Source organism: Piliocolobus tephrosceles, chromosome 3, assembly GCF_002776525.5.
Source record: "Piliocolobus tephrosceles isolate RC106 chromosome 3, ASM277652v3, whole genome shotgun sequence".
NCBI classification, from domain to species: domain Eukaryota; kingdom Metazoa; phylum Chordata; class Mammalia; order Primates; family Cercopithecidae; genus Piliocolobus; species Piliocolobus tephrosceles.
The window spans coordinates 118,845,405-118,869,021 of NC_045436.1; the positions used below are offsets into that span (position 1 = coordinate 118,845,405).

At 42.5% G+C, this 23,617-nt stretch overlaps 1 protein-coding gene across 5 annotated transcripts in view; it reads right to left on the minus strand.

Moving 5' to 3' along the window:
• The window catches only part of RUFY3 (RUN and FYVE domain containing 3), a 110,063-nt gene that overhangs the window by 29,948 nt on the left and 56,498 nt on the right, over positions 1–23,617 (minus strand). For all 5 annotated transcript variants that reach the window (XM_023190256.3, XM_023190257.3, XM_023190258.3 and 2 more), the window contains 7 exons: positions 22,753–22,926; positions 21,774–21,891; positions 20,865–20,966; positions 16,545–16,668; positions 5,130–5,191; positions 3,443–3,508; positions 337–406 (listed from right to left, as the gene is read on the minus strand). In XM_023190256.3, coding sequence (XP_023046024.1) covers positions 337–406; positions 3,443–3,508; positions 5,130–5,191; positions 16,545–16,668; positions 20,865–20,966; positions 21,774–21,891; positions 22,753–22,926 — 716 coding nt within the window. The remainder of the gene's footprint in view (positions 1–336; positions 407–3,442; positions 3,509–5,129; positions 5,192–16,544; positions 16,669–20,864; positions 20,967–21,773; positions 21,892–22,752; positions 22,927–23,617) is intronic.

The following is a 23,617-nucleotide window of genomic DNA, read 5'->3' on the forward strand; positions in this document are numbered from 1 at the left end:
CTGTCTCTACTAGAAAAATACAAAATTAGCAGGGGTGGTGGCACATGCCTGTAATCCTAGCTACTCGGGAGGCTGAGGCAGGATAATCGCTTGAACCCAGGAGACGGAGGTTGTGGTGAGCTAAGATCGTGCCATTGCACTCCAGCCTGGACAACAAGAGCGAAACTCCATCTCAAAAAAAAAAAAAAAAAAAAAAAAAAAGAATAAGGAGTTACGTACTACAGTTGATATTATTTGAAAAGTCAATTTCTTTCTTTCCAAGGTTACATAAAAATTATTGGTTCTACTAATGCATATTAAATTCTATAAGTCAATCAAAGAATTTCCAAAACTTACCTCCTCTGTCAGTTTAGTGTTGGATTTTTCTAATGTATCTACTTTTGTCTGAAGGTTGTTTACAGTAGCACTATAAGGAGAAAAAAAAACATATCACTTCTGAAAAACAGACAATACCCTGTACCTTCCTTTTTAAACGCTTCACACTTATCCTTCACTGTCTAATGTTCACAATTTTTAATTTTATTTTATTATTACTTTTTTAGACTGAGTCTCTTTGTGTCGCCGAGACGGGAGTGCAGTGATGCGAGACTACAGGCATGCACCACCAAATCCAGCTAATTTTTGTATTTTTTGGTGGAGATGGGGTTTCACCCTGTTGCCCAGGCAGGTCTCAAACTGCTGACCTCAAGTGACCTACCTGCCTTGGCCTCCCAGAGTGCTGGGATTACAGGCATGAGCCACTGCGCCAGGCCTTAATGCTCACAAATCTTGACCTCTAAGCTTACAAAAGGCGTTATCAGCTTTAACTGCTATATCTTTGGCATTTGAGTTTTAATTCAGTAAGTATTTATTCAATGAAATAAAAGAGTTCATTCCCTAAAGAGTAAACTTCAAGGTTTATCTACATATGATAATAACAGGCTATAAGAATTAAATGCTTACATGCACCAAACCATCTTCTAAATTATGTTATTTGCGTTATTGCATTTATTCCTTTCAACAACCCTTTATGTTAGGTATTCTCATTTACAGATAAAGAAACTAAGGCATAGAAAGAGTAAATAATAGTGCCATTGTTTATATTTCATTGTGAACTATAACCATGTCTTTGCTTGGCTAACATCTCCATAGTTCATTAAAGTCATTATAGTAGTTCTTGGTCTCCAGAGAAAATGTACTTAAATTGTTTTGAATTTGCTAGGTGGAACCAAGACTACTTAAAACTTTACTGATAGTAGTATAATCATATTATAAGTTTTACTTAAATTATAAATGTCTATTTTTCATAAGAGAACTACAAACAAGATAATAATTAATGAATATATTACTCTTCAAAATTATTCAGTAGTCTTAACATAACAAGAACATCAAAGTACTTGAGAATACCAATAGCTTTTGGATAGCTCTTCTCAGGCAAGAGGAAACTGTTTTATGTTCCGGAAAGTTCTGAAAATACAGTGGTCCACTCTTATCTATAGTTTTGCTTTCTGTGGTTTCAGTTACCTGCACTCAGCTGTGGTTCAAAAATAGGTAAGAATAGTACTCCCTCTGGGACTTTTTTGGGTAAAGCTGGGCATGTATTTTTTTCTTACATGTAAATAAGGATTTTGATGGACTCATGTATAAACATTTTGTTTAAATCACAGATAAGATATCCAAATCTTATTTGTGCTCTCTATGAAACAAACAATAGAGGGAAGTATGAGTATGTTCAAAAAACACACATAAATAAGGATTTTTATTTCTCCTAAGATAAAAAAAAAAAAAAACTGTGAACATATATACAACACTGAATTGTCATAAGGACAGTGGCCCTTAGAAAATCTTTTGGAAATAATGATTTCTCAATGCACAAAATCTTGAAACTGGTATTTCTAATGCTTTCTTTCTCGTTCCTTCTCTTTAATTTTTGTTTTCTTTTGTTTTGTTTTGAGACGGAGTCCGGCTCTGTCGCCCAGGCTGGAGTGCAGCGGGGCGATCTCGGCTCACTGCAAGCTCCGCCTCCAGGGTTCACGCCACTCTCCTGCCTCAGCCTCCCTAATAGCTGGGACTACAGGCGCCCGCCACCGTGCCAGGCTAATCTTTTTGCATTTTTAGTAGAGACGGGGTTTCACCATGTTAGCCAGGATGGTCTGGATCTCCTAACCTCGTGATCCACCCGCCTGAGCCTCCCATAGTGCTGGAATTACAGGCGTGAGCCATCGCGCCCGGCCTCTTTAATTTTTAATTAAACTTGAATGTTTTATTCACTGTGCTCAGACATAGAATAGCCATAGTCATTTAAGGACAATAAGAAATATAAATACAGAAAACTGAAGGGGGAAAAAAACCTGAGAAAACTAGGAAGAAGTTCAATGAAAAGGAAATAAAAGGATGTGTTGATTTTGAGGCAGGCACTACATTCATATTACTTTTATTATAGTCTATTGTTAAAATTGTTTTATTTTATTATTGTTGCTAATTTCCTACCTTGACTAATTTATAAATTAAACTTAAACATAGCTATATATGTATAGGAAAAAACATAGTATATATAGGGTTTGGTACTATCTGTGGTTTCAGATATCCTTTGGCGGTCTTACAATGTATCACCTCCACATAAGGGGGAACTACTGTACTTTGTGACTACTTGGTGAATTAACCATAATAACGGCAAAGAAATTCAATTTATATATTAAATTAATGCTATTAATTCAATGTACAAATGAGAAATGCAGGGAAGCAAAGTGCGTATCTTTTTTTTTTTCAGGCAGGGTCTGGCTCTGTAACCCAGGCTGGGGTGTAATGGCAAGACCAGGGTTCATTGCAGCCTCGACTTCCCAGGCTCAAGTGATCCCCGCACCTCAGCCCCACAAGTAGCTGAGATTACAATCGCACACCCAGCTAGTTTTATTGAGTTTTTTAATAGAGACAAGGTCTTGTTATGTTACCCTAGCTCGTCTTGAACTTCTGAGCTCAAGCAATCCTCCCGCCTTGGCCTCCTAAAGTGTTGGGACTACAGGTTTTGAGCTACCACACCTGGACGATATGATTAATTTAAAGGTACTAATGTAATGAGTGGTTTACACAAGATCAGCCCTGAAATATGCAGCTATATCTACTCAACTGAAAAAACCACCCATTTCAACTGTATGTCACATATTTAAAAATTCTTAACTGAATGTATTTATGTATTTATCTATTTAATCACTAGAGTTATAATTACGTACATATTATATACTGTTATTTTATATTATATATAACATTATATACTGCCTTTCACTAAAGGTCACCAAAACTGTTAAATGCCATTTATTTATCTAGTGCCTAACTCAGTGCCTGGCAAGCAGGAATTCTACGAATATTTGTTGAACGTTGTCTGAATTTATCCTCACTGCTCATCTTACTCTTCCCTTCTCCTTCAACAATTCCCGGTAAAGTAATATATTTATTCATTATTTACTTTAAATGTCTGTTCAGTTCTTCTACATAGTTCTTCTGGTCCAGAATTGCAGTAATCTGACCGTCTCTGGGGGAAGGGGAAGAAAACAGAAATAAACTAAATAACATAAGAAATACCAAGATCCCAACCCTACCTCACCCCATCTTTTCATAAAACATGAGAAAAAAATTGTGGCACAGATACACTGAACCATAAGACAGATTTGATGTAAAACCCTCTTGACATATCAACAAGAGTCAAGAGTTTAAAAATGACAAAACCCCACACTAATAAAGATCTTGTTGTAGCTTACAAACCTTAGTATTAATAATTTAGGTCACAGGTATGATGTTGCAATCTATTAGACGCATTTAAAGGATAAAAATTTTCTTGTTAATAGGTTTTTCAGCTTCAGTAGTAGTACTTAATAGTAACAATTTCCAATCGTCATAGGACTTGAATTAAGCTCACTCTGATGTAATATAGCTCTTCTCAAGGGCTAAATATTTGTCTGTAAGTGCTATTTAATGTTTAAAGTGAATGGTTAAAAAGGCTTTCATAAAGATCAAATGTTTATATTATATATAATACATATTTAATATTATATATATTTAATATTTTATATATATTTTATATATATGGATTTTTTGTTTTGTTTTAGTTTTCTTGAGACGGAGTCCCGTTCTGTCACCCAGGCTGGAGTGCAATGGTGTGATCTCGGCTCACTGCAACCTCCGCCTTCTGAGTTCAAGTGATTCTCCTGCCTCAGCCTCCCAAATAGCTGGGATTACAGGCACCTGTCATCATGCCTGGCTCATTTTTTTTTTTTATATTATTGTAGAGATGGGGTTTCACCATGTTTCCCAGGCTGGTCTCAAACTCCTGATCTCAGGTGATCTGCCTGCCTTGGCCTCCGAAAGTGCTGGGATTACAGGCATGAGCCACCACACCCAGCCCAAATGTTTATTATTACATGAAAAAAAAAAAACTGGATAAAGGAGGTTCGCAATACAACCAACTAATCTATAGTGACAAAAGATAAACAGCCAGATTTTTCAGCTGAAAGATAAAATTAAGGCCCCAAACCTATACAACTACCAAAAGAACAGTGAGACAATCTTAGCTCTGTGTCAAAAATCAAAAACATTAGACTAATTATGCTTTCAATGGCTACACTTATAAAGAGAATAGATGTGCTTCTGATCTCTAATTACTAAGTACCCTAATGAATATTTTAAAACTGTTTAACATAATTTTAGATTTACAAGAAGAGGTATAAAGGCAGTACAGAGTTCCCATGTACCTTCACTCAGTTTCCCCTAATGTCAACATTTTACATAACCTCACGGTGCATATTTCATATTGCCAATTTTAAGCAAACTGAGAATGCAACTCCTCTGGTCAAAATGACCATGTTTTTAAACCCTGCTATAAGACATGGAGAATTGGAATCCTTTAGAAAATTTTTATTTTCTTTGCCCCTGAACCACATTGCAGGAAAATCATTAAACAAACAAAAAAACCCTTTTAGGGTTTAGTGGTAGGCATAATAGTCAGATATTTCTGGCAAGACTTTATTAAAGCTATATGATCAGAAATTCTTTCAGCAAGTCTGTTAAAACAGTGTTGTTGTAAACTTTAAATACTACCAAAGGAAAAAAAAAATACTACATCAGGAGAAAAGAAACCTAATTTTATTTGTACGTACCCTTCAGTACCTTTACTGCTGTTCCCGTCCTTGAGATACATTGAAAAATCTATAACTCCAACCTACAGAGAGAATTTTCAGGTTTTAATACAAAATTAGATATTCTTTACAAGACATAACACAATGTCTCCTTCTAGGCACTCAAAACAGTAATACAGTCATGACACTTACTAGAAATGTATGATTAAAAATTTACTGTTTTACTTTCAGTTTAATCAAGAATTAACAAGGGCGGGAAGTAAAGAATCAAGATTATGTCAATAAGACTAGAAGACCAGATCACAACTAAGACAGTCAACGGAATACTTAATATAAATAAGGTCTAAAGTTTCTTTCTCTTTTGCTTATTTCGAGTATTCCGCTACTGAATCCCTGTTCATTTTTAGAAATAACTTTTTAAAAATTAGCACATTTCCCCTGCAGAAGTTTCAGAAAATACAGCTAAACAAAAGGGGAAGTAATATTAAACACTCATAATTCCAACCACCATAGATGACCATTGCTAACATTTTGGTGTCTATTCCTCCAAACTTTCATTGATGTATACGTGTTCATTTTTCAAGATTGCCACTTTATGATTTAGCTTATTTCTTTTTAAAAATCCACGCCAAAGGCCGGGCGCAGTGGCTCGCACCTGTAATCCCAGCACTTTGGGAGGCCAAGGCGGGTGGATCACCTGAGGTCAGGAGTTCGAGACCAGACTGACCAACATGGAGAAACCCTGTCTCTACTAAAAATACAAAAATTAGCTGGGCATGGTGGCACATGCCTGTAATCCCAGCTACTCAGGAGGCTGAGGCAGGAGAATCGCTTGAACCCGGGAGGTGGAGGTTGTGGTGAGCCGAGATCTCGCCATTGCACTCCAGCCTGGACAACAAGAGCAAAACTCCGTCTCAAAAAAAAAAAAAAAAATCCACACCAAAAAATCGTACTTCCCTTTCTATTTTACCAGAATAAAACATAACAGAAGTTTGTGATGGAATTTCATACAGAAAGGGTGAGAAGTAATTAAAGTAACATTATTTTGAAAGAAATCAGGCACATTCCTCAGCCCTGGGCTCAACACAAACACATTTCTCAACCCAGAGACTACCATGTATCTTTCAACTTCCTGAGCCCAGTACAAATACCATATATCTCTCAACTTCCTGAGCCCAGTACAAACACGTCCCACCATATATCTCTCAACTCAGAGACTGCCATATATCTCAACTTCAGAAAAAACACCACCTGGAAAATCCCTGATAAGGACACAGCCGTTTGTAGTTTTATTGAAAGCGCAGGAACCAATAAAAAAACTGCTAAATGTATAACTTAAAATGTTAACCAATTGTAATGCTGTAACCTAAAGAATTCCCTTGTTCCTCTGTAACCTTACAAGTCCTGTTTACACCGGGTTATAAAAAGCGAGCGCACGCATTGTTCGGGGCCCTCTTGTAAGCTGTGAAGCGGAGGGACCAAGTTCGAACTTGCAGTAAAGATCCTTGCCGCTTGGCTTTGACTCTGGACTCTGGTGGTCTTCTTCGGGGAATAAACGGTCTGGGCATAACATCTGGGGGCCCGTCCAGGATTCCCCAAGCCCACCAGACCCCTGGTCAACGGATCTACTAGGATCGATCTGCTGATAGGTGAGCCGGCTCCTCTCTGTTTGTCTGTCTGCGTCTGTTCTGAACCTGTATCTGAGACTAGCGAGGTCTGTAACTGAAGCTGAAAGCTGACATAGTCCTGGCGGACGCGCTATAGGACGGCCAGCGGAGACCGGTGGGAGACGTCCCCTGGCTCTCATCTGATTCTTGTCTGAATTAATTCTGACCCAGATTTCTGGAGCGCGCCTGCGACTGACATAACTTGTTGTTGATATTCTGTAACTCACTTTCCCTTGCAGGACCTGTTCCAGCAGCAACTCACTTTCCCTTGCAGGACCTGTTCCAGGCGCCACTCCGGGCGCTACCGTTTCAAAAAAAAAAAAAAACTCCCTTAAGATGGGTAATACCCAGAGCACTCCCCTATCTCTCCTTACAAGTAATTTCAAGGATGTTAGAGCAAGGGGCCATGATCTTAGCATGGAAATCAGGAAGGGAAAGCTAATTACTCTAGGCCGCTCCGAATGGCCTGCCTTTAATGTAGGGTGGCCACCCGAAGGGACATTCCGCTTTCCTGTCCTCACTAGAGTCAAGTCCAAGGTTTTCCTACCAGGGCGTGCTGGCCACCCAGATCATATCCCGTATATCCTCATATGGCAGGACCTAGCTGAGAACCCGCCCCCTTGGCTGTCCCCTTTCCAATTAGCCTCTGAACCCTGTAAGGCACTGGTTGCTCAGCCGCTAAAATCCAAGGAACCGACTGCCCACCCCCCCATCCTGTTCTACCTGATAGCGGGGACCCACTGTCCACTGAACCCCCTCCGTACCCCTCCAGGCCCCAGGCCCCAGCCCTCCGGGCTGAGCCGCGGGAGGGAGCAGGCGGACGGGAGGCGGCCAGCGCACCCAGACCCGCTGAAAGTGAAAGTAACTCTGAAGGGCTGGCGGGGCGGAGGCGAGGGCGCACTTTTCGGGCTAGCCCCCCCGCCCCGCCAGCCGCCTGACTCCACGGTGGCTCTATCCCTTCGGGAAATAGGACCCCCAGATGACACGGGAATCCCCAGGCTCCAGTACTGGCCATTCTCCACCAGTGATCTGAATAACTGGAAGACTCAGAGTGCCCGGTTTTCAGACAACCCCAAAGATTTAATGGCTTTACTGGATAGTGTCATGATCACCCACCAGCCCACTTGGGATGATTGTCAGCAGCTCCTCCGAATCTTGTTCACAATGGAGGAGCGAGAGAGAATACAGGTAGAAGCTAGAAAGCTGGTCCCGGGGGATGACGGTCAACCGACTGCCAACCCTGACCTCATAAATGCGACTTTTCCTCTGACCAGACCGGCGTAGGACTACAACACGGCAGAAGGTAGGGGACGGCTACACCTTTATCACCAGACTCTAATGGCGGGTCTCCGGGCAGCTGCTCGCAAGCCCACTAATTTGGCTAAAGTATACTCTGTTCTGCAGGGAAAGACAGAAAGCCCAGCTACCTACTTAAAAAGATTAATGGAAGCCTTTAGACAGTACAGCCCCATAGACCCAGAGGCTCCAGGGAGTCAGGCAGCTGTTGTAATGTCTTTTGTAAATCAGGCGGCCCCAGACATTAAAAAGAAACAATGAGGACAGGGACCCCCGAGGTCTACACCCGTACTAGTCACTCAAGACGAAGACTAGGGAAGACGGGGTTTGGACCCCCTCCCCGAACCTAGGGTAACTTTGTAAGTGGAGGGGACCCCAGTTCAGTTCTTGGTCGATGCGGGAGCACAGATCCATTCCCTCCCTGAGGGGCCCATCGTGACCAATTCCCAAAATCAGCCCGTGCCTGTCCTGACTATAACCCTAGAGGATGAGTACCGGCTCCACCAGGAGCAAGCGGCCCCTGACCAGGACATAGCAACCTGGCTCCAGCAATATCCAGGAGCTTGGGCAGAAACGGGGGGCTTAGGACTAGCAAAACACCATCCTGCCTTGTTTGTCGAACTCAAGCCTGGGACAGACCCCGTTCGGGTACGGCAGTACCCAATGCCCCTAGAGGCCAAAGAAGGAATTACGCCCCACATCCCTCGGCTCCTCAACCAAGGGGTCCTTCGGCCCTGTCACTCACCCTGGAATACTCCATTGTTGCCGGTACGGAAATCTAATAGCGGAGAGTACAGACCTGTACAAGACTTAAGAGAAGTCAATAAGAGGGTTGTGGACATACATCCAACTGTGCCTAACCCGTACACCCTCCTGAGTACTCTAAACCCTAAACACCAATGGTACACTGTTTTAGATTTGAAAGATGCCTTCTTCAGTTTGCCTTTAGCCCCTGAGAGCCAAAAGCTCTTCGCCTTCGAGTGGACTGACCCTGAAAGGGGCATAAGCGGCCAACTGACATGGACCAGACTGCCGCAGGGATTCAAAAACTCTCCTATTCTGTTCGATGAGGCCCTCCATGAAGACTTGGACGTGGACGCCCCGCTCCAAGATTGCATCGAGATACTAGCTCAGGTGCACGGAGTTCGAGAGGACCTGCAGGACCGCCCACTTCCTGACGCAGACCTCGTCTGGTTCACTGACGGGAGCAGCTTCATACACCAAGGCCAGAGGTACGCTGGAGCAGCAGTGACTTCAGAGACTGAGGTAATCTGGGCGGAACCCCTGCCCCTGGGGACATCGGCCCAGAAGGCCGAACTGATAGCGCTCACCCAAGCTCTTACCCTAGGGGCAGGGAGGAAACTGACAGTATACACAGACAGCCGATATGCTTTGGGGCACATACACAGGGCCATTCACAGGGAGCGAGGGTTACTAACGGCTGAAGGAAAAGAGATAAAAAAAACAAGAGATCCTAGCCCTGTTAACAGCCCTGTGAGACCAGAAAAATTGGCTATTGTACATTGCCCAGGGCATCAGAAACCAACCACTCCAATTGCTCAAGGCAACTTTCTGGCAGACCAAACTGCAAGGAGTGTGGCAAAGGCTCCCAGCCAACTCCTTGCACTCCAGCTCCCTGATCCGGGCCCCCGGGACTTGCCATATCTCCCTGATTATTCAGAACAAGATCTCCAGTGGATCGACAAACTTCCCCTGAAACAGATCCAGAATGGGTGGTGGACTGATACTAATGACCAAACCATCCTACCAGAAAAATTAGGACAACAAGTGTTGGAACACATCCACCGAACCACCCACCTGGGTGCCCGGCGGATGATAGACCTGATCAGATGCTCCAAGCTCAAAATCAGACATATAGCCGAGACGGCCAGCAGCATCGTGACAAACTGCAAAGTCTGCCAGCTTAACAACGCCTACCCCCAGTCCCAGGCTGCAACAGGAACAAGGCTCAGGGGAACCAGGCCCGGTATCTACTGGGAAGTAGATTTTACTGAGATAAAGCCAGGAAAATACGGGTACCGGTACTTGTCTTTGTAGATACTTTTTCAGGGTGGATTGAAGCATTCCCGACCAAAAAGGAGACTGCTCAGGTTGTAGCAAAGAAAATTCTGGAAGATATCCTCCCCAGGTATGGCTTCCCCGTCCAGATAGGGTCAGATAATGGGCTGGCCTTCGTTGCTAAGGTAAGTCAGGATTTGGCTTCCATCCTTGGGGCAAATTGGAAATTACATTGCCTTACAGGCCCCAAAGTTCAGGACAGGTAGAGAGGATGAATCGGACCTTAAAGGAGACCTTAACTAAATTGACTATGGAGACTGGCGCTAACTGGGTGGTCCTTCTCCCCTACGCTCTGTTCCGGGCCCGTAATACCCCTTACAGACTGGGCCTTACCCCTTATGAAATCATGTATGGCAGACCCCCACCCCTGGTTCCCAGCCTGAAAGGTGATCTGCTCAAATCTGAAACAGAAAATGTCTCTGAACTCTTATTTTCCCTACAAGCCTTGCAGAAAATTCATCAGGAAATCTGGCCCAAGCTGAAAGAACTATATGAGACTGGTCCCCCACCGACACCCCATCCGTACCAGCCGGGAGACTGGGTCCTGGTTAAGCGACACCGACAAAAGACCCTAGAACCCAGGTGGAAAGGACCACTCCAGGTACTCCTGACCACACCCACCGCCCTGAAAGTGGAAGGCATCGCATCGTGGATCCACTACACCCACGTCAAACCAGTGGACCCGACCTCCGACCTCCTCAGGCCAATCACGGCAGCGGCTGAAGCACCGGCCACGTGGACTGTGGACAGAGCTAAGAACAACCCCTTAAAACTCACCCTGCGCCGGCAGCATAGCTCACTGCAAACATGCAGCTAGGTAGTCTAACCCTAACGTTAGTTGCCCTAGTGGCCGCTAAGGCAAATACGAAACCAGCTCCTAATCCCTTTGTCTGGAGATTCTGGTTCATAAGCCCGGGAAATTATTGGCCAGTGCTGATTGCCCCTCCTCAGGGTGCAGCGGCCCAGTTTTACTAAATTTCACTAGGACGTTGTCACGATACCCCGCTATATGCTTTGAGTTCGATCAGACTGAATACAATTGTAAACACTATTGGTGGCACCAAAACGCGGGCTGCCCGTATAGCTATTATAAAATGCATTCCCCTAGGAATTGGGTGGAACCGGGAAAAAACTTTTATAGAGGTGAGGATAAAATTTATACTTGGATAGTTAAAGACCCATGGAACTCACGCTGGACCACGCCCCAGCATGGGGCCATGTATTACTCGTCCTCATCCACATGGCCTAGTAGACATCTCTATCTGTGGTGTGGCCTAGTCCAGGTGAGGCCTCTCGTTCATGGAGAAATCCAACAACAGGAAAGCAGGTTGACGCAAAATCTACGTCCCTTTTCCTGGTTAGAATTGTTACAGGAAGGAATAGGGCTTGCTAACCTTACAGGACTTCACAGCTTGTCTGGCTGCTTTCTGTGTGCCACCCTAGGGCGTCCGCCGCTAACCGCTGTCCCTCTGCCATGAGGATCCTCTACCTCTACCCAAGCTAACAACCTCCAGAATCTCTCGTATGCCCCTATTCCTAATGTGCCACTGTACCTGAACCCCAGTCCGGAAAAGTTTCCCTACTGTTTTTCAGGCACTAACTCCAGCCTCTGCAACATCACTGCCACGCCCCCTAGTACCACCCTAAGGGCTCTGCCGGGCATATTCTTTTGGTGTAATGGAACATTATCTAAGAACCTATCTGGTCCCTCTGTTACCAACCTACTGTGTCTTCCTGTCACATTAGTTCCCCGGTTAACTCTACTAACTGCCGGCGAGTTCCTGGGGTACACCGGTAACTGGACTAGCACTGCTATTCACCCGGCCCCTAGACCGAGACCTGCACGAGCCATATTTATCCCCCTCATTGCGGGAATCTCCCTCACCTCATCCCTCATTGCGGCCGGACTGGCGGGGGGAGCCCTAGGTCACACCCTCATAGAAAGCAACAAGTTATACCAACAATTTGCCGTTGCTATGGAGGAGTCGGCTGAGTCCCTTGCCTCCCTTCAGCGACAGCTCACATCCCTAGCACAGGTAACCTTGCAGAACCGGAGGGCCCTAGACCTTCTCACTGCTGACAAAGGTGGCACATGTATGTTCCTAAGAGAAGACTGTTGTTTCTACATAAATGAATCAGAGCTTGTAGAAAACCGGGTCCAACAGTTACGCAAGTTGAGCATAGAAGTAAAAAAACAGCAGTTTGCTTCAGCTGCAAACCAATGGTGGAATTCCTCTATGTTTTCCCTGTTAGCCCCCTTCCTTGGACCCCTGCTAAGTCTGCTATTTCTGCTTACCGTAGGACCTTATGTTGTTAACAGAATTTTGCAGTTTGTCAGAGAGAGGTTTGACACTGTACAGCTCATGGTCCTCAGAGCCCAATACAAACCTGTACACGCTGAAACAGAATCAGACTTATAAGACCCAAGATTGGCTCTAGAGGTACCTAAAGAAGGGGGGAATGAAAGAAATCAGGCACATTCCTCAGCCCTGGGTTCAACACAAACACATTTCTCAACTCAGAGACTACCATATATCTCTCAACTTCCTGAGCCCAGTACAAACACGTCCCACCATATATCTCTCAACTCAGAGACTGCCATATATCTCAACTTTAGAAAAAACACCACCTGGAAAATCCCTGATAAGGACACAGCTGTTCGTAGTTTTACTGAAAGCGCAGGAACCAATAAAAAAACTGCTAAATGTATAACTTAAAATGTTAACCAATTGTAATGCTGTAACCTAAAGAATTCCCTTGTTCCTCTGTAACCTTACAAGTCCTGTTTACATCGGGTTATAAAAAGCGAGCGCACGCATTGTTCGGGGCCCTCTTGTAAGCTGTGAAGCGGAGGGACCAAGTTTGAACTTGCAGTAAAGATCCTTGCCGCTTGGCTTTGACTCTGGACTCTGGTGGTCTTCTTCGCGGAATAAACGGTCTGGGCATAACAATTTATTGGGCAATTAATGTATACTAGGCCCTGTTCTAACTGCATTACATCAAGAATTCTGAAACAAGAAACTAAGTAATTATAAAATATATTCAGCTAGAAAATGAGGAAGCCAGAATCCAAAACTAGACAGTCAGCTTCAGAGCCTCTACTCTTAACTACCATGCTTTAATGGCCTGCAGTACAGTTGGCTCTCCTTATCAGCAAGTCCTAGAACCCAGGGACACAGAGGGCTGACTTAAAGGGGCTTGAGCATTGTGAGTGTTGGTATTCACAGAGGTCCTGGAAACAATCTCCTTTGGATACTGAAGGACAACTGTCCAGTTGATCCCTGAACAACATGACTTTGAACTGTGCGAGTCCACTTATATACTATATATATACAATATAAAATATGTATTTACATTTATATTATATTATTTTATTTTATTTTTGAGACAAAGTCTCACTCTGTCATCCAGGCAGAAAAAAATAAAGGTTTTCCTCCATCTCTGCCACTCCCGAGACAGCAAGACCAACCCCCTCCTCTTCCTCCTTGTCAGCCTGGTTAGTGTGAAGACCTTTATGATGATCTGGTTCCTTTATGATCATCCATTCATTTAAATGAACAGTAAATATATTTTTTCATCTTTATAATTTTCTTATAACATTTTCTTTTCTCTAGCTTACTTTATTGTAAGAATACAGCATATGAAATATACAATAGGCCAGGCACCATGGCTCATGTGGGATGTTTCTACCATGTGGTGCCTTACTCTGGTGTTCAAGAGTCAACTGCATATATTTGAGTATACACACATGCACACACACCTCATTTTATTGCCCTTTGCTTCACAGATATTGCACTTTTTACAAATTGAAGGTTTGTGGCAACCCTGTGTCAAGCAAGTCTATTAGTGCCATTTTTCCAACAGCATGTGCTCACTTCATGTCTGGGTTTCACATTTTGGTAATTCTCACAGTACTTCAAACTTTTTCATTATTTTTATATCTGTTGTGATAATCTGTAATCAGTGATCTTTGATGCTACTATCAAAATTATTTTGGGGCTCCATGAACTACACCCGTATAAGATGGCAAGCAATCCATAAATGTGTGTGTTCTGACTGCTCTACTTACTGGCCGTTCCCCCATCTCTCTCCCTTCTCCTTGGCCTCCCTATTCCCTAAGACGCAACAATACTGAAATTAGGCCAGTTAATAACCCTGCAATGGCCACTAAGTGTTCAAGTGAAAGGAAGAATTGCACATTTCTTACTTTAAATCAAAAGCCAGAAAAAGTAAAGCTCAGTGAAGAAGGCATGTCGAAAGCCAAGATAGGTCAAAAGGTAGGCTTTTTGGGCCAAACAGCCAGGTTGTGAAAGCAAAGGAAAAGTTCTTGAAGGGAATTAAGTGCTACTCCAATGAACAAATGAATGACAAGAAAGCAAAACAGCCTGATTGCTGAAAGGAATAAAGTTTGAGTGGTCTGTATAGAAGATCAAACCAGCCACAATATTCCCTTAACCAACACCTAATTCAGAGCAAGGCCCTAATGCTCTTGAATTCTATGGAGATTGAGACGTAAAAAAGCTGCAGAGGAAAAGCCTGAAGTTAGCAGCGACTGGTTTACGAAGTTTAAGGAAAGAAACTGTCTCCATAACATAAAAGTACAAGTTGAAGCAGTAAGCGCTGATGTAAATAATAGAAGCTGTAGCAGGTTATCCAGAATATCTAATTAAGATAATTGATGAAGGTGGATACACTCAACAACAGATTTTCATTGTAGTCAAAACAGCCTTCTATTAGACAATGCCACCTAGGACTTTCATAGCTATAGATGAGAAGTCAATGCCTGGCTTCAAGGCTACAAAGGACAGACTGACTCTCTCGTTAGAGGCTAATGCAGCTGGTGACTTTAAGTTGAAGCCAGTGCTCATTTACCATTCTGAAAATCCTAGGGCCCTTAAGAATGATGCTAAATCTACTCTGCCTATGCTCTAAAAGTGGAATAGCAGGCTGGGCGTGGTGGCTCATGCCAGTAATCCCAGTACTTTGGGAAGCCAAGGCAGGGAGATCACTTGAGGCCACCAGTTTGAGATCAGCCTGGGCAACATGGCAAAACCCTGTCTCTACTATAAATACAAAAATTAGCCGGGTGTAGTGGTGGTGCATGCCTGTAGTCCCAGCTACTCAGGAGGATGAGGCATGAGGATTGCTTGAGCCCAGAAGGTGGAGGTTGCAGTGAGCTGAGATAGTGCCACTGCATTCCAGCCTGGGTGACACATCAAGACTCTGTCTCAAAAAAACAAAAAACAAAAACCAAAAAAACCACGGGTACAGCAAAGACAGCACATCTGTTTACAGCATTGTTTACTAGAGTATTACATAAACTTAGTTGATAAAGCAGCAGCAAGATTTGAGAGGACTGATTCCAATTTTGAAAGAAATTCTACTGTGGGTAAAATGCTGTCAAACAGCATAGTACGCTACAGAGAAATCTTTTGTAAAGGAAGCCAATTAATGTAGCAAACTTCACTGTTGTCTTATTTTAATAAATTGCCACAGCCACGTCAACTTTCAGCAACCACCAAGCTCAGTCAGCAGCCATCAACACTGAGGTAAGACCCTCTCCCAGCAAAAAGATTACAACTCACTGAAGGCTCAGGTGATTGTTAGCATTTTTTAAGCAATAAAGTATTTTTAAGTTAAGGTATGTACACTATTTTTTACACATACACTATTACATACTTAATAATAGTGTAAACAAACTTTTTATTTAAAAAATTTAGAGTTTTATTTTGAGACAGGGTCTCACTGTCACCCAGGCTGGAGTACGGTGGCACAATCATGGCTAACTATAGCCTCGACCTCCCAAGCTCAAGTGATCCTCCTGCCTCAGCCTCCCAAGTAGCCACCAGAACCAGCTAATTTTTTCTTTTTTGTAGAGACGGGGTCTCACTATGTTGCCCAGGCTGGTGTCAAACTCCTGGGTTCAAGCGATACTCCCGCCCCAAAGTGCAGGGATTACAGGTGTGAACCATCGCACCTGGCCTAGTATAAACAAACTTTTACATGTACTGGGAAACCAAAAAATGCATGTGACTTGCTTTATTATGATATTTGCTTTACTGTTGTGATCTGAAACCAAACCTGCAATATCTCGGGTTTGCCCGTGTTTGTGTGTGTATGTATGTGTATGTAAATATGTATGTGTGTGTGTGTATATATATATTTAACAGAAAGTAGAGCCAAGACAAGAATCTGAAAAACATTCGTAACATATAAATGAGCCAAACTGGAAGGAAAAACAACCTATTTTTTTATATTCCCATCAAAATGGGAAGAAATCCTGTTTATGACACATACAATATGGCCTAATTTGGTTGGTATAACCTAATCAAATCCACTTCTGAGATAGCAGAACTCAGAGTGACACGCATGGTAATGAGTCTCTTTCCCATACCTGAGAGTCCAAGTCTTCTCCTTTCATACAGAAATTGGCATCAATGACATTCAGACCCACCAACAGACCAGCAATTATGGCTCCTTCTTCTTCCATCATGAGGGCATTGGGTTCATAGAATTCACTGTAAGAGAAATCCACGGAATTCCTTATTGTAACAAAAGTCTTAAAAATTCAGTGATGTAATCATGAGACAAGGACAAAAATGGTTGCTTCATGGTTGATTATAGTCATCTACGAAAATAGTAAACAAATTACAAAAAGAAAGGCTTTAATAAATATTTTATTTTTAGATAACAGGTGGATGTTGGCAAGTGGAACTGGAGAAAAAATTTTTTAAAAGAAAAAAGATAATAGGTGCATGAATAGATTCTTTAGATAATAGTCGCGCAGAAAGACACGTGATTGAACAGTGTTGTGGTTGAGGCAGGTATTCAGACTTTTCTGACATATTTGTACTTGTGATGTACCATCACATAATTTTGCAATCTTTTATGCATCTTAAAGCATTTGTTTGGTAGCTCGGTGTGGTGGTTCGCATCTGTAATCCCAGCACTTGGGGAGGCCAAGGCGGGAGGACTGTTCGAGACCAGGACTTAGAGACCAGCTTGAGCAACATAGTAAGACCCCATCTCTATTAAAAACAAAACAAAACAAAAATCTGAATGGATAAAAATTATTGGCTGGGCACAATGGCTCATGCCTGTAATCCCAGCACTTTGGGAGGCCGAGGCAGGTAGATCACTTGAGGTCAGGAGTTCGAGACCAGCCTGGCCAACATGGTAAAACCCCATCTCTACTAAAAATACAAAAAATAACTGGGTGTGGTGGTGCACGCCTGTAATCCCACCTACTCAGGAGGCTGAGGCAGGAGAATTGCTTGAACACAGAAAGCGGAGGTTGCAGTACTCCAGCCTGGATGACAGAACAAGACTCTGTCTCAAAAAAAAAAAAAAAAAAAAAATTTGTGAAGACCCATAGATAATTAAATACTGCTTATAATGCACCTAAATTACTAATACACACACAAAGAAACCAGTGATGTAATTCATATGATTTAACTATTGCATTCCTTGGTATTTACCCAAATGAGTTAAAAACTTATGTTCACATAAAAACCTGCATACATGTGTTTATAGCATATACTCTTAAATGCCAAAATTTGGGAGCAACCAAGATGTTCTTCAGTAGATGAATGGACAATGGCATATGACTTAGCACTAAAAAAGGGAGCTATCGCTGGGCGCAGTGGCTCACGCTTGCAATCTCAGCACTTTGGGAGGCCGAGGCGGGTGGATCACCTGAGGTTGGGAGTTCGAGACCAGCCTGACCAACATGGAGAAACCCTGTCTCTACTGAAAAAAAAAAAAAAAAAATACAAAATTAGTCGGGCATGGTGGCACATGCCTGTAATCCCAGTTACTCGGGAGGCTGAGGCAGGACAATTGCTTGAACCTGGGAGGCGGAGGCTGTGGTGAGCCGAGATTGTGCCATTGTACTCCAGCCTGAGCAACAAGTGTGAAACTCTGTCTCAAAGAAAAAAAAAGAATGAAAGAAAGAAAACAGGGAGCTATCAAGCCACGGAGGAAACTTAAATGCATATTACTAAGTGAAAGGTGTCAGTCTGAAAAGGCCATATACTTACTGTATGATTCCCACCACACGACATTCTGGAAAAGGCAAAACCATAGAGACAGTAAACCCCTGGAAACCACAGTACACTCACAGTACGATCAGTGGTTATTAGGGGTTGTAGGACAGAGAGATGAATAGGCAGAGCGTAGAGGATTTTTTAGGGCCGTGAAACTATTTTGTATGGTATTATAATGACATATGAATACATATCATTATACATCTGTCAAAATCCATAAAACATACAATACCAAGAGTAAACCTTAATGTAAACTATGAACTTTGGGAGATAATAATGTGTCAGTGTAGGTTCATCAATTGTAACAAATGCACCACTCTTGTGGGATGTTGATAATGAGGGAGGTTGTGCAGGGGAGAAGGGTATATATTAAAAATCTCTGTACCTTCTCAATATTGCTATAAATTTAAAACCACTCTAAAAAATAGTCTTTTAGATTTTTTTTAAAAAAAGCGAAACAGGCCGGGCACGGTGGCTCACGCATGTAAACCCCACACTTTGGGAGGCTGAGGCAGGCGGATCACTTGAGGTCAGGAGTTCAAGACCAGCCTGGCCAACGTGGTGAAATGCTGTCTCTACTAAAAATACAAAAATTAGCCAGGCGTGGTGGTGCATGCCTGTAGTCCCATCTACTCGGGAGGCTGAGGCAGGAGAATCGATTGAACCTGGGAGGTGGAGGCTGCAGTGAGCTGCGATCGCATCACTGCACTCTGACCTGGGCAACAGAGCACGACTCTCTTAAAACAAAACAAAACAAAAACCAAAAACCCAGTGACTTGGAAGTATTCATTTTCAGTCAATTTGACATGATTGAAACAACACTGTAATCAATTTGTTTTCTTTTTTTTTTTTAGACGTTGTCTTGCTGTCACCCAAGCAGTGGTGTGATCTCGGCTCACTGCAAGCTCTGCCCCCGGGGTTCACGCCATTCTCCTGCCTCAGTCTCTTGAGTAGCTGGGACTACAGGCGCCCACCACCACGCCCAGCTAATTTTTTATATTTTTAGTAGAGACGGGGTTTCATTGTGTTAGCCAGGATGGTCTTGATCTCCTGACCTCGTGATCTGCCCGCCTCGGCCTCCCAGAGTGCTGGGATTACAGGCATGAGCCACTGCGTCCGGCCAATCAATTTGTTTTCAACAAGTTACCTGGGACTACTAAAGGTCAACCTCAATCACTGTTAATAATCAATATAATTCACTGATATTAGTTCCTTATTTATTTTCTGATTCTCTCTAAAAGATATTAACAGGCTGGGCGCAGTGGCTCATACCTATAATGCCAGCACTTTGGGAGGCCAAGGTGGGTGGATCATGAGGTCAAGAGATCGAGACCATCCTGGCCAACATGGTGAAATCCCGTCTCTACTAAAAATACAGAAATTAGCTGGGCGTGGTGGTGTGCACCTGTAGTCCCAGCTACTCGGGAGGCTATGGCAGAAGAATAGCTTGAACCCAGGAGGTGGAGGTTGCAGTGAGTGGAGATTCTGCCACTGCAGTCCAACCTGGCGACAGAGCGAGACTCTCTCTCAAAAAAAAAAAAGATATTAACAAATGACAAAATAGCACAAAAACAGCACATGAATGAGCTGCAAATTTACCGTTACTCTCAAAAACTGATCATATGCTACATTTGTTCTTTGATGGCCTCTGAAGGAAACTGAGTAGAACTAGAATGAACAAGGTTCTTTGACAGTTTATTGTCCCAAAAGCCTCACCTTATGAATTGGTCAGAAGCGGAATATGGCTGAATTCCAACATTCACACATTTCCAAATCTCAGGTAACTAAATGTCAGTTCCATGAACTTTCACAAAAACACATCTGTGTAATCACTATCCTGATCAGGAAAGAGAACAGTACTGGAATCCTAGAAATCGGTTCTTTCTCTCTTCCAATCTCTACCTGCACTTCTCCAAGGTAACTATTATCCTGATTTCTATCACCATAGATTGATTTTACCTATTTTTGATCTTTATACATGGAATCATATAATAAAGATGGATAAAATAAAATAATGCTGGTTTGCCTCTCCTAGTTGTATCTATGATCTATCTGGAAGATTTTTTTTTTTTTAGACAGAGTCTCACTCTGTTGCCCAGGCTGAAGAGTGGTGGAACGCTCTTGGCTCACTGCAGCTTCTGCTTCCTGGGTCCAAGCGATTCTCGTGCCTCAGCCACCCAAGTAGCTGGGATTACAGGTGTGCACCACCATGCCCGGCTAATTTTTATATTTTTTTAGTAGAGACAGGGTTTCACCATATAGGGCTCCTGGCCTCAAGTGGTCTGCCCACCTTGGCCTCCCAAAGTGCTGGGATTACAGGTGTGAACCACTGCACCCATCCAATTTTGTGCTATATTTGAATTTAATGCTACATGTCAAGTTCTTGTCTTATTGAGCCTGGGGACATGCTAAGGTGCCTTCTGTTTTCTGGAGGTAAGTCTTGGCCTGCCCTGGAAAAGACCAATATATACCACAGTGACAGACAGAACACACATAACATAAATCATCCATTTGGGAGTATATGTGTGTGAGGTATGAGAGAAAGTATCAGTGAAGCTGTTATGAATCAACTGTTTCTGATCCACAAAAATGGTGAACTTACAATGGTTTGACTTTATATGATGTAGAACATACCAAGGAAAGAAGAAATTTCAAGAAGGTGTTCATACCTGAGAAGTTCTTTCTTATTGATCAAAGCTTTCATATATTCTGAAAGTTTCTTTTGCATTAATGCCAAACGAAGCCAGGCTCTTCCTCTACCTACTGGTGTCCTACAAAAACACAGAAATCAAACAACTAAAAACATAAGCAACAGAAGCAAAGGCTACAGCAGAATCAGTTCACTTATTCTTGCTAATAGTGTTCCAGTGTAACAAGCACACTGAGGTACTCCTTAGGACCTCTCCCAGCACATTCCCGGGCAAGGAATTTCTGTGTGTGGGCTAATGCGACCCAGGGGGGTGTTTGGGACAAATGCTTTCAAAAAGAGTTACTGAATGTTAACTACAATTTGAAGACCCAGCCTCTGGGAGACCCAACTAAAAATGTTCCATCAGATTAATAATAGCAAATCCTTATAAATTCAGGTGGATTATATAAATGTCCAAAGCATGAATGTGGACACAGGCAATCTAGGCCTCTATCTGATTAAAATTAAACCAGTCTCATTTGGGAAGGTGGTCACTACTTTATAGTTCTAAGGCAGGCTACAGTCACTAGCTCTTCAGGTTAATTTGACAGCTGTTTTAATCTTGACTCTCAAACCCACTGAATAGCTTTTTTCCCTAAGTCAAGTCCGGCATGCCACCCCCTTAGATACAATTTCTTGAGACACACTAAGTGATTTTCCCAAGTGCTTTAAAAAATAAGGAAATATCTGGCATTTCAACAAAAAGACAACCTCTCTTAGATGAATAATTCTCCCTCAAGAGCACATTTTTCTTAATATTCTGTATACCAATTCTCTCATATCAGCACCTATTCAGGACATCATGCATTTTGGATTGGAAGTCTTGCTCTTCAAGGGATAGTTAATAAGAATGCTATTCCTGAGAAATGGAATTCAACCTTAGACTTACTTAAGTCCTGGAAGATCTTTAACACTTGCTGTTATCTCTGCGGCTTCTGGAACAAGCTTTTCTACAAGTTCTAGAGGTCCCCAGAAGGATTTATTTTGTCCAAGAAAAGTTTTTTTAGCTAAGGCAACAAAAATAAAACAGTATTTTAATATTCTTTACAACATAAGCACCCTCTCAACACACACACACACACACACACAACTTTTCAGGAAACCAATCCCAGGTTATAAGATGGTTTTAGATTCATTCATGCTTGTAGAATAGATAATATTTTGTGAAAATAAAAAATTCTCTATTTCCCAGGACTGAGCCCTTCTTCTTTCAAGAACAGTTTGTGGCCTAGCCCTATAATATAATAAAACATTTTAACAATTTAGTGCCTAAAATTGTGTGGTATTAATGAAGAAAACAGCTCAATAGAAAAGAATATGTAATCCAGAAATAGGCTATGGAATATTGGGAAGTTGATATGCACAGGCACACAGATTTTAAAAGAACAACCAACCAAACAAAAAATAACAGGAAAAGAATATTGAGGAGGCAGCAAGAAAGGAAACAAGGGTGAACAAGACCAGATACTGCCCTCAAAAGCTTATAGTTAAGTGGAAAGAACACTGAACCAAGAGTCGGGAGACCTGAGTTCTAGCACCTACTCTGCCACAACTCAATGTGTGACCTTGGCCAAGTCATGTCTCATTCTGGGCAGGCCTATTTCCACCTGTCAAACAGAATTACTGTACTGGACTTGATTACTTATAATGGCCCTTCCAACTGTAACATTTAATGATCTGTATTTTTAAAGCCCTATAAGTCCACTGAGTCAATCATAACCCTGCTCCTATATAGACTCCATTCCAATGGATTAATATTATTAATTTAAGCCTCTTATTCTTTGGCTCCACAAAGAATGCTTTCTTCTACAGTATGCATTGCTAGAAAACAGCCGCATGCATATTTGCATTGTGGGACGATGGCCTACCTTTCAAGCCATGTTTCAGACAGTGCTCCATCACCACAAAGAATTGCTGGAGAGGTGCATAGTCAGAGTCAAGAGTCCTCCCCAGGTTCAGAGCTGATTCAATCAAGCCCTTGATACTCAGCTTGGCCATGTTCATGAGGTTCATGCGTTCGTTAGCCATGAGATAATTAGGATCTGCAGTCAAAGGGGAAGAAGATGAAGCCTGGTTACTAGAAATAGCACATTTTAAAATTCAGTATTAGTTGTATTCTTCTCCACCATGTACTCACTGTGAAAAAAATGCTAGCTTCCTTTAAGAATATCCTCAATGAAGCGGTAAAATGAACTATTTTATCAAATCTCAAGCCTTTAGTTGTCTTTTCTTTCTTTTTTTCTTTGAGACAGGGTCCTGCTCTGTCACCCAAACTGGAATGCAGTGGCATGATCATAGCTCACTGTAGCCTCAACCTTCTGGGCTCAAGTAACCCTTCTGTCTCTGCCTCCCAAGTAGCTGGAACCATAGGCGCACACCACCACACCTGGCTAATTTTTGTATTTTCTGTAGAGACAGGGTATCACTTTGTTGCCCAGGCTGGTCTTGCTCTTGAGCTGAAGCAATATTCCCACCTCGACTTCTCAAACTGTTGGGATAATAGGCGTGAGCCACCGTGCCTGGCTGAGTAGTCTTTTAATATTCTCACCACTGCCTCTGCTATCACCCTAACCTGAGGGTGTCATAGCTCCCTACTGTACTACCTTCACACTGCTCTCTCTGCTTCCATTCCTGCCTACCCCTCTCTTCTCTGCATAATTTGTGACGTGCTCTAAAAATAAAGTCCCAATGGAGGAAGAAAAGGGTAAAGGGCTTAAACAAACTTTACATTAT